General features: G+C 34.9%; 1 protein-coding gene and 1 long non-coding RNA gene across 2 annotated transcripts; both read right to left on the reverse strand.

Annotated features, from left to right (window-relative positions):
• Window positions 1-722: 722 nt before the first annotated feature.
• On the reverse strand, window positions 723-1894 carry LOC145790085 (uncharacterized). Its single transcript, XR_014328729.1, has 2 exons — window positions 1516-1894; window positions 723-1065 (listed from the first exon to the last, which is right to left on the reverse strand). It is a non-coding gene; the product is annotated as an uncharacterized LOC145790085 (long non-coding RNA).
• Window positions 1895-3089: 1195 nt separating this feature from the next.
• LOC114261137 (uncharacterized) lies at window positions 3090-7864 on the reverse strand. Its single transcript, XM_082871702.1, has 8 exons — window positions 7439-7864; window positions 7282-7357; window positions 6961-7027; window positions 6854-6884; window positions 4868-4960; window positions 3399-3466; window positions 3253-3273; window positions 3090-3144 (listed from the first exon to the last, which is right to left on the reverse strand). Exons 3-8 carry the CDS (start codon window positions 7008-7010, stop codon window positions 3090-3092), a joined length of 318 nt encoding a protein of 105 aa, XP_082727828.1. The 5' UTR covers window positions 7011-7027; window positions 7282-7357; window positions 7439-7864.
• Between the last annotated feature and the right edge of the window lie 4714 nt (window positions 7865-12578).

Consider the following 12578-nt stretch of genomic DNA (forward strand, 5'->3'; position numbering starts at 1 on the left):
TTTTTAAATCATAACTAAAATAAAAAAATTAAAAGTCATAGCTAAACACAAAAAAGTCATAACCAAATATCTCAAATAATGTCATAACTAAAGAAAAAAATTAGTCATAACTAAATAAGAAAATTGTGTAAGTAAGGGTGCATATGTTATGGTCGTGCGTATAATAGAACACTACAAGAATTAACACTTTTAGCAACAAAAAAATTGGTCGCTAAAAGTCCATTTTTGGTCGGCAAAAGTTATTCGCGACCAAAATTTTTGGTCGCTAGTTTGGTCGCCAATTGAGGGTCGGCAAAAGTAATTCGCGACCAAAATTTTCGTTGGTCGGCAAAAGTTAGATTTGCCGACTAAATTTTTGGTCGCTAAATATTTAATTACCGCGACTAATTTATTTTGTCGCTAAAACACTTTGGTCGCGGAAAGTGATATTTTCCCGACCAAATTTTTTAGTCGCCAATTGTCACATTTCGCGACCAAAAAATTTGGTCGCCATTTGTTACTTTTCGCGACCAAAACTTTTGGTCGGCAAAAGTGAGTTTCCACGACCAAGAGTTGTTTTGGTCGGCAATAGATGTATTTTTTGCGATCAAAACTCTTGGTCGGCAATTATCATTTTTTGTGAAAAAAATTTATTTTGGATGCCGCGACTAATAAATTGGTCGCCAAAGCAAGAAAATAATATACCTGTATATTTAGCGAATTCATAATCAAAACAGGACGAATTCATAATCAAAACAGGTTTTATTATAAAATTTTCTATATCCAAGTTCCAACACATAACTCAGTAGCAGCAACATTGATTCCAAAAACAAGGAATGATTCACAAAACCCTATTCTAAACCCCAAAAACCAAAAAACAATTCATTCCAACAAAAATTTAACATAATCAGCATCAATTTAAAAAAAAAAAGAACATCTGGTGTTAACAAGGTTGAGTATTGTTGTTCTTTTTTATGTAGGGCATCCAACTCCTTTCTGGCCTCTACAAATCTCTCTTTGTCGTACACGTCAACAAGGTAAACTTCACCAGCATCTGCCCTATGGATGAGGCGGTATAGACTACCCCTGTTCCACAAAATCAGGATTTGTGCAAAGTTAGCCTTCCATTACTTGCTTTAGATAGAAGTAGTTCAAATAATAAAATAATTCAGGAAGCAAATTGCTAAATTCACAACAATTTTGACTGTGTCCAGCAACCCCTCTCTCGTTGCAGTATCAACCCATGTGAGAAGGATGGCAGTGGCACAGCCATCAAGACTGCGGGACAATGCATTAGGAACTAAAAAATGTCTTTACCTTCGTAGATATTCTGTCACGATTGACTAATGTGGCCGTTGTGTAACCGCACCAATGAAATCGTATGATTTACTTAATTTGAGATTCAACAACTCAAATCGGATTGTTTTGGATAAAACTCGTATCGAATTGTATAAATCGAATTGTGAATCGCAAGATTCTAACAACCATTGATTTTAGAGATAGGAGAGAGAGATGTAATGGGAAATCAAGATTTACCTGATAGATGGGTGCTCTCACTGAACCAGATGTTGCCAGCAGTCTCTTCCCATTAGCATCTAAAGCCATTTCATGTCTATGTTCAGAGTTATCACGATTACAGAACCTACATAATGGAATAGACTCAGGTTACCAAAGCTCCTTATTCATACTCATATATGTATTGAAAGAGTCACATGCAGCAAGATATAAGTGGCAGGGTTGTTTCTGTACTTTCACAATATGACTATCCCAAAAAACAAAAGGTACAGATTTGACAATGGGCTTCACTTAAGAATTAAAACCACACCTTCCATCAATCTTGACTCTATTAAAATTTCAACTAATAGTAAGCCTAAATAAACGATAAGGTTACCATAACATTGAAGGGTTAAGCAATTCAAGTACCTGTTGCAATTTCTTGACCAAAGAATTTTACCTTGGTTTTGCAAGCTCCATTCAAATATCTGAAGTAGAAGCTAATTTGGTGAGATTACACATATATGGCTAAGCATAAGAATATAATCTAACAAGCTAGCTAAAACAAATAACAAAATTGCTTACTGTTAAGAACATGCAGAAAAATTACTGTTAAGAACATTCAGCACCTTCAGAACTTTAAGTGATGTACTTTAGTTCCATTATTGTAAGATATAGAGAAGGACAATAAAATTGCTTACTGACCTAGTTACCTTGTAAAAGTCATTAAAAACTTCCCTTTTCACTATCTCACTGTGAATCTCAGCAACACCATTTACAGCAAGGGCAGCCCACTGGTTACAAACATTTTAAGGGAATTATGCAATTACAACCATATTAAGCAGACACTGTAAGGGCAGCCCACTGCTTGAGTGGTTAACATTCAGCCAAACAACCTTGAGGTTGTGGATTCGAATTAGAGGGCAGCCACTATGTACATAATGGTCAGAGGTTTGGTCTGTATACAGTCCACCCCTCCCAGACCCCTATTAACAGACTGAACAAGTAAAAGCTAACTGAAGGGCACAAGAAAACTCAATGGAAAATGGCAGTTCAATTCGATGTTGTCTAAGAAGGATTTAGAACACAGGTGCATGTGAGTTCAGTAAAACAATGCAAAGAAAGTTAACATGTATACTATTACATAATGTCAAATCAAAGCTACAGCCATGAAGAAGGTACCTTTTAGTTATCTCCCAAGCTTCCTTCCAGCTCAAACCTTTCACGTCCATCAATATGAGATTTCAGCTCCGGGATGCAGAGTGTTGGGTGAGTATCATTCATTTGTACTGCAACCTTGTTGGGAAAGGTATCCCAGTTCACTGGTTCACTAGATCTCGTCTCAAATCGTGCAATAATATCTTGGAGAGAAGCAGAGCAAAGTGTATACTGTTGCTTCAACCTTAGAGTCTTGCCCTCATTTGACTCATCTCTAGGGTATAAAACATAAAAAATATAATAAAAATGCAGGGTTGCAGTAATCATTAGTAAGTAATTTTATTCACACTGGAACTCATGAAAGTTAATAGCAATAATGAATAAAACTTTGTATAGACATATATTTTTGTGAAATTACTATTCCCTCACATCTATAATAGTACCCAATACAACATCCTTCAAGAAAAAAATCCAATAAGTTCAATCCCAAAAAACCAAGCAGCCAACAACAATCTAATATAGAAGGCAATTAAAATTATCTTTAAACACAAATTGACTCTATCTCCCGTAGAATATAAGTTCTAGAATAGAGCAGCAGAAAAATAATTGTGACATGCAAACTCTTGATCCCTCACGTTCCTCCTGCAGAAACATTTAAAGTAATTGTGACATGCAAATTCCATGTAACTCGTACCAACACCCACAAAGGCTAAGAACAAAGTCAAAGATAAAACACAAAAGATCAGAAAGAGAATTTTAAAACTCACCCATAAACCATGTGAGGAATAAGATCATTACGGATTGTGTTTGAATCTGCTATCGGGTCAAACTGATCCTAAAGTCCAACCATGAAATAAAAGAACTTATTAGTGCTCCTGTGACAATATTTCTTTCATGTTCAAGACAGTGAAACATCAACTAAAATCATGGAAGGCCTAGAAAAACAGCAGCTACCAACTGTCCCCAACATTAACTCAGTTGATACGTGAAAATCTCAATGGCTGAAATCCATAAATTGATGACAACAAGCAAAACAGATTTACATGGTGCAACAGTAGTTTCAGAAAATGACTCCACTTTAACATATAAGAAATAACAGGGAATAAGTACACCATATTACATCAACATCAGCACTACTCTCGGAACCTTTCTCCTCCAGCTTCTTCTTTATAATGCTCAGCAGAGAGTCCTGTAACTTTTGTTCTCCACTAACTACCAGATTTTGTAAAGCAGAATGAACCCTGTTGCAGTCCATGCAACAGAACCACTTCCCCTTGGGCAATTCCTATTGTATGTGTGGTATCAACATATTATTCAAAAATAATTCCACTTGAACTAAATATATTCATGCACAAACATAATACAGACGTACTAAAAAAAATATAAATAAAAAACATATATACAGAGATGCTGAAACAAAGAGATGAAATGAAGTTAAATAATCTGCAGACCTTTAGATCATCCATTTGTGAAATGAAGTTAAATAATCTGCAGACTTTTAGATCATTCCATGGGTTGGGGGAACGTGCCCTCTCTGGACATACCCAAGCCATGGAATGAAGTATATCTTATTCAGAACTCAACATGGTAGACTGGTAACTAACCAGATGAGAGTTGGCAGGAAAGAAGACTGATGATACCTTATCCTAAATGCAGGTAACAAGTGAAAAGCAAGTCCCCTCTACACAGCAGGGAATGTCCTAAAGCCCTTGAAATTAGGGTTCACTTCAACAAGCCTATAAATGAAATGACCAAACCCCTGGTCCAGAAGCTTACTCAAAACCTTCAAGATAATAGCAGTTTTTTGGGGGTGTTCCAAAGAAGCAGTGCATTTAACATCCCCTGGAATACCCTGTTTGTGATTATATTCTGGCATGTAAGAAGGTTAGAAGCAAGACAAGTTTTTGAAAATGATGATATGGATTTGCAAAGGATTGTCGATGCATTATAAACTATGCCACTGAGATAAAGGAGACTTTCAAAACTGATAAGCTGCAGGGTTTCTAAACCCAGCAGAAAAGGGGAGAGAGACCAGAAAAAGAACAAAAATAAGTATATTAGTAGATAAAATGAGTACCACTTGAAGTATGCCATCTAAATCATTATTAAATTATTCTGAGAAACAAATTATTGTACTTCTTGCAGTGAAGCTAAAGTGGCACCATGTAATGGTAGGATCTTGTCAAATAATGCAAAATTCCCACTGGATTTACATAAACATAATAACCGGTTTTACCTTGCCATCACATTCTTGCCTAAGTAACACTTTTGGAGCAATGTATGCAGGAGTTCCCACTGTTGATTTCGGTTGTGAATGCAAAACAGAAGACTGAGGAGGGGGGAAAAAAACAATCCACGGTCAGATAAACACAGATAATAATTGATCCAGACTGCATATACGAAGAGAAGGGTGATTTTCAGTTCAATGGTACAACAAGCATAAGTTCCATGATGATACAGAGGCGCCAAAGTTACCAAATTCTTCACAAACAAGATATTAAAATATAAAATCAAATCCCATCAAAGCCACCAGAAGGGAAGACTAGTAGATACACACAGGAATTCCTACACAAGTTCCTTGACACACTCTAAATCAGAAACTTCTTTTACTCAATGCTGATGTGCGTCAGAAAACTTCTATATTCAATTGAGATCCACATTCCAGGAACTATATAAATAATCAAAAACATATATAAATGGATGGTAGGTTTGATCATGCAATAAACAGAGTTGACTACAGAGTTTAGTGGGCAAAACAAGAAACCCAGCCTAGGCAGGCTCAAACAAATCAACAAAGCCAAGTTGACACAACAACATTGTATCTATAACAAAAATAACAAAGCAATATTAGAAAATAAGACATCACTGGTTCAAAGGGGTTGACCCTACAGACAATCATTTCGAGGATGATGATTAACCTCCAACCAAACATAAGAGTTAAACATACAGCATCCTCAAAATATATATAGACTCAAAATATATTTGTCTAGTTGGATGCCAATGTGCAGCAAATTTGATATTCCTTTTCTTAAACTAAAATTTTAATAATCAAAAAGCAGAAATTTAAAGCAGACAGGTTGCATGGGTTTATTCTCTTTTGTGTAATCAAATTAATTATGATTTTACACATATTTGGTGGATATATTGTTCTCATAATCATATTCTCGTATTTTGAAAATGAAGTCCATTTTTGCCTATCTTGCAGTGAACTACATTTCTTTATCAAGCAAAGAAGAGTTGTACATTTCACATGGCTTTCTCGAACCGGTATCCATCATGGTGGCCTAAATTTTGGAGCACAGCATAGGTAAGAGATGACTCTCAAGTCTCATCACTTTTGCTTCCTTTTGTGAACAGAACAATAGGCATAAATTCTGGAATTTATTGTTTACTAGGCTCTACTTCTTTGGTTCTCTCTTGAAAAAATGTCTGAATTTCATTTTCTGTTTCTCCTAGGAAACAAGGTTAATGTACGTCTTTCTGTGCAGCACATGCACAGACATATATTTAATTACACATACATGATTTTGAATTTTCTTGTCAATTTTGTAAATATGAACTTCATTATTTGCTGGTAATAAAGTTTTAGCAGATGGATCCTAGAGAGCATTCCATTTTCTTTGTCCACGATGATGGACAAGTTAGGAACTGACTTCAATATTTGTTCATCAGTTCCCCTGCTTACTAACATTATAGAGATGTTTGCTGTGTTTTTGTTATGTGTTTTAGGTTGTAAATAGAATCAGTGAACAGATCATAGAGGAACTTCAGTTTGATGAAATACCAGAATCAATGTCAAGGGGTATTATTAGATTAAAAAGTAATTTACAACGTTAATATTGTTTTTATTTCCCTCACGTTCTGTCACTTTCATTCTAAAGAAACTGTAAAGAGAATATACTTTTACTATTGAGTCATGCTAATCACAACTTAATGAATTGTTAAAAAAAATACCAAAAAATTTAAAATCTCAATAATACAACTTCTTCATATTTTAAAATATTTTTCTACACTTTATAGATATTTTATACATCTACCAATATTATTTACAGCCCTTTTGATTACCATTAGCATTTTCCAAAACACTTTAGTCATCTAACTTTTTTTGGGATGAATGTTGAATGAGCACATACACTGAAATAAAAATAAAAACAAAAGGCTAAAGAATTTCAATGAAGTCAGTTTCAATTGAAATTATGAGGAAACAAGTGCAGTGAATTACCTCTCTGGGCATAAGAGTTTTTGGAATCACTCTGCAAAAAAATAAATAATGGAGTTTATGAGCGGAGAAGAGAGAGAGAGAGAGAGAGAGAGAGAGAGAGAAATTACCCTAAGACGTGGCGGCCACCATCATAGACAGCTTGGGAGATTAGACCCATCAACCCAACGCTACCTCCTCCATACCCAAAAAAAAAATTATATCAATTACCATAGATATTATTAAAGTACTACATTGAATTTAAGTTAACCATGTGAATTCATGCAAGAAAGTCACAAATTTAGTTGGTGGATAACGGTGTCAATTTCTTGTTTTTTTGTAACAAGAATAAAGTTTTTCTTTTGTAAAAAACAAAAAAACTTGCTTGGTGTATAAAAATATTTTGAAAATAAATAAAAGTAAGTAACAAATAAACATGTTTGATGGGTTACCAGAGGTGGCGGAGAGTGGCTTAATGTACTTCTTCACAAACGCCACAAACTGCTTCTTGTCAAAAGCAGGTTGCTACTGCAAATAATAACGAATTTCATGTTTCAAATAGCGCAGAAAATATATGAAACGGCTGATATGACAGATGACTTCAGTTACCTTAGCACCTTCTGTAGAATGATTAGCACCAGTATCTACATTTAACGCTTGAACAACCCACTGCTACACATCAGAATCACGAATATGTAAATGGCATGGTTATAATCTGTAACACATGAACCATATGCAAAAATCACCGTCACATTCTTCATCTAGGAACACCAACACTTCTAAGAAAGTGGTGTGTTGGGTTGGAAATCATATTAGACATCAATGACACTCGTTAGACACTTCCTAACATTTGACGAACACATGTCTAAGGAGTAATCTGCAAGCAATAGGGGGAATTGTGTTGCAATTACAATAGTTGTCAGCCCAGATGAGAAATAAAAACCTTTTTTTTTAGCTTTTAGGGTGTATTTTTAGTTCAAGATCCGTCCTACTACTCGGAACCAAAGAATTAGTAGATTTATTCCGGTCAAATTGGGACTGAGCAAGGGTTTTGAACTTAAAATCTATTATCTGTTCATTGAGTCAATTCCCAGATTATAATTTCATTGCAGCAAGTGATTGAGTTCAGTAGTTCCCCATATATATTTTATCGACTCTAGAACATAGTAGAAAAGAAATTTTCGTGAATAGCGGGTGACGTACTACATTTATATTTGAGGGTAGTTTAGTGTTTTGGCTTCACTTTTAATAGGGTTAAGTTCTTGTATTATATATGGAAGATTAAGCAATAATAGGCTAGCAATACTGGATATATACATTAAAGGGCAACACCAACCAAAAAAGATACTGAAAACCCATGGACTTGATGGCAGAACCTAAAAGGTTAGAAAGTAGAAGTATTTATTTGATGATATACTAATAACAAGGAGTTTGGAAGGTGATACTAATAACATGTGGAATACAATGACAGAATGCATTAATAGAGCTCTTCTTATCTCTTTTTTGCATGTTTAATCTTTGTTAACAATTACAAATTTGTGCAAGAACATCTTCACACTTGGCCAAGACACAGAACTTGTCAATAAGAATAGAAAAATGAATGAGACAATGAGAAAAAAGAAAACAAACACAAAGCAGTTATGCAGAAACATGAAATTGTCGAGTCACTTTTCAAAATAAATTAATCAATAACATACGGCGAAGAGAATCTGTTAGTTTCCCCATATTACAAGGCTGGCATTATAGAGAACAAGAAGGTTAAAAAATATAACCTTAGCCAGTCCCTCCCCTTCATTTTCTGCTAGAGCCTTTGTGTTAGCCTTAAAACTTGTCTTGGCAACACTTATTTCAAACCCCTCTATTTCAGCTCTCTCCCTCTCTTGACGCTGCAAAATTTTAGATGTTAGTCAACTAGAGGTAAATTACAAGAATATGATGGGTAAATTAGAAGAATTTTAGATCCCAGATTTGAATCCAAACCAAAAAATTGATAATCCAATTCATAGATATACCTAATATTCTTCAAACGAGGCATAGAGGCATAGATATACCTATATTGAATGGTTAAAAAACACAGACAACAGCTTTTGGTGACGCTTTGACAGACATGGATATCCCCGAGCATTTGTTAGAAAAGACTGGCAAATCAACAGTCACAAATGTGAGTGTCTGAGTCACAGAGACTGCATGGAATACTACTTAAGCTTAGAAAAGGTATAATCGATAAACCCTTTACACTGGTATGAATTATGGCTGCTCTAACAGATTCCCCAAATCATCTTCCAATTGAATTTGATGAAGGCTGTGAACTCCTAATGAAAACATTGGTCACGTGTCAAACCATAGAATTACTGGTGGGGTGTCAAACCATTGAATTACACACAAGTTACAGAGGGGTGTAAAATAAAAATTTTACACTAGGTGGAAACAGATACATCTCCTATATATGTAGTATGGTCAGTTTCTAGGTGAATTACACACAAGTTACTTAGCACTCTCTACAAACAATTTATGTAGTATGGTGTCTCATACTTATGACATAGCAAAGCATGGGTTATTGAAACAAATGGATGAAACTAATGTTTTAAAGAGTAAATCCAACCTCAATGACCCGTCTTTCAAAGTTGAATTTTAAGGTTCAAAAGACATGAGAATAAGTCTCTCAACTCTATATTTCACATAATAAGCATTTGGCTTGATATGTCATACTCTCACTAATCCTTTCACTTGTCCAAAATTTTTGGGTGAAAAAATCTTCACAAAGACAACAATGATGCCGCAAAGATTGGTTAGTACTCTCATATATTCTCAAATTCCTTAAATTGTAGCACTTACTTTTGCATTTTAACAAACTTATGCATTTTAACAAACTTTTGCATTTTAGCACTTACTCTCATCATGTAAGATGCAGTGTTCAGAAAAACTTATGCATCAAACATCATTATTTCTTATAAACTACTACATGTAGATGCTATATTATTAATTTATTGAGTGTCTTTAGTGCACCCATTTCACTGCATAGAATTATAAATTCTTATTGAGGCAAAGAATACTAAGTGTCATAGGCATCAATATAGCCAATTCAGGATAAACATTCCCTACACATAATGATGAATGCGAATTTGGCCTACATATAAAAGGAAACAACATGCACACCATTCAAACTTCTTAAATGTACAGTCAAGCTCTAAATATTTGACTAATTTCTTGATCAACCTAAACAATTCAATCTAAGAAAGCCTATTATCACAATTACTAAGGGTTGACAACAAAAATCATTTCTCATTAATCATCTCCATCTATGGCTAGATTTGTACAAATTTATTAAATCATAAAAAAAAGAATTCCATTGATTTTCCTATAAACAAAACCAACATTCTTCTTAATCGTTTTGTTAAATCATTAGTGTGTTTTACTTCAATCCAGTACATCCTTCCTTCTAAATAGATGGTCTTTATTGCTCAAAATCGTATCTTGTTTTCAACAATCACACCGACCCAAAAACAGAATTGTTTCACTATGGCAATAACTAAGTGCAAATCTCGGATAAGATGCATTCGAATATTTATTATTCAATCATCATCAAAGATTACATGTATAAGCTCCGAAGCTTGAGCTTTAATTCAAAACAAACATCGATTGTCACCGAACAATTAAATCAAACAAATAAAATAAAAAATAATAATAATAAATTTAAAAAAAAACATTAAATGGGTTGAAATAGAATCGGTAACTTACCACGATATCGTCTATAAATCTCATAAATATCAAATTGAATTGAATCGGACGAGTCCATGGCGGAATGGTATGGAAGCTGAACAGAACTAGGGATTCTTGAGCACACAGATCCCTAGCTGATTCGCGGGTTGAAAAAAATGAAACCCTAGAAGAACTCAATAAAAGCTATATAGAGAGAGTATCTGTCTGTTTGACTGAGAAATTACCACATCCGAACCCCGATTTAAAACCCTACCTCTAGTTGAACCTCGCTCATCAGGACCAAGAGCGTCCATCGCAACAATTTCTGATCGAAGGCCCTCCATAGAAGCAGCGAACGACCTCGAACTAGGGCTAAGACTCCCTTCACCCCCCCCCCCCATCGTCAGTCTATTAACACTAATCGAAGGAACCTCGTCAGAGGAAATTTTCGATTCCCCTTGCTCTAAGCTCAAACCCCGATTCAGTTTGCCCCAAACCAAATAACGCTGGTGATTTCGAATCCCTAACTACATCCTTAGCCCTAGACGAAACCCCTTTGGTAAACTATGGAGACTCCATCGACATCAATGAGCTATTGAAACCGTAGAATTTTAGGAATTCCAAAGAATGGAAGAGCTTCTCTCACTGAGCCATGCCACTAACGGCGTGCTTGTTCTTCCTTTATGATTAGAACCATTGGCTATAGATTGATCTTGACAGTCGGGGTTTTGATTTTTTTTATTTTTTGATCTTGGGAGCCACGGCTTTCAATTCCCACCCCCACGTTTCAAATTTCCCTCCCAATTTTTTTGCGACCAAAGATCATATTAGTCGTAGAAAAGATATCTTTGCCGACAAATTTTTTTAGTCACCAAATTTCAATCAACGGTGACTAAAATATTAGTCGCTAAATGTACTAATTTGGCGACTAATTTTTTTTGGTTGCTGAAAATAAGTTTTTGGCGACCAAATTTTTGGTCGCCAAAAAATATGTGACCTTCCGCGACCAAGTTTGGAGTTGGTCGGCAAAAGCATACCACTTTCTGCGACCAACTCATTTTTTGGTCGCCAAAATATAACCTTCTGCGACCAATAATATTTGGTCGCCAAAAATAATGATCATTCGCGACTAATTAATATTTGGTCACCAAATGTCAATTTTTTGCGACCAAAATTTTTTTGGTCGGCAAAAGTGGTCGGTAAATGTGTGAATTCTTGTAGTGGAATTCTTCTTAAGAATTAAGATTGAAAAATTGCATAGGTTATTCCATACATATAATTTAAATCTTAATAGGGTTACATTTACTTTCTATTCTCAAGATATGCATTTTGTGTCATTTTAGTTTTAAGTTTGATACCTACCAAAATCAGTTACAGTATTAGAGGTGTTTTAGGAATAAAATAAACCCTTACCACCATCTTCACCCTCCCTCCTAGTGAGAATCTCCATCATCGCGCCATGAATCACCACCGATAACTATCATCACCAAAACCGCTACATATCCCATCATAAAGAGTCACTACCACTATCAAACCACCCATTTTCCACTACCAATAGTGCCACTACGAAGACCAAATGAGAGGGGAATAGATGGTGTGGAGATGTTAAAAATGTCTGAGGTGTTTAGATAAAAATATTCAAAATTTCCTTGATTCAGTCACTAATTTTGGACAATGTCATATTTCTGAATCAAATAAAGACACATTTTTTGTATTTTGAATTTTAAAATTGATGTTTCATATATGAGAAAACCAATGTCACCATAGATTATGATCATATCTATGTGGTTGAGAATTTGAATTTTAAAATTGGCGTTCCATATATGAAAAATCCAATATTACCATAGATTGTGATTGGTGTATAATGGTAGTGTTGCCATCCCCATTTTATGTTTGCTCATTAAAATATGTACAAGTTAAGGGACTATCAACCTGCTACATTTGTTGTCCTTGACAACGTTAATGTCTTAACCTAGGTCAATGTGAACGCAGTGGCAGTTTACATCAACTTGATTTATTATGAAACATAAATGGAATATGATGGATTGAC

Source organism: Camellia sinensis, chromosome 5, assembly GCF_055761805.1.
Source record: "Camellia sinensis isolate YWXY chromosome 5, ASM5576180v1, whole genome shotgun sequence".
NCBI classification, from domain to species: Eukaryota; Viridiplantae; Streptophyta; class Magnoliopsida; order Ericales; family Theaceae; genus Camellia; species Camellia sinensis.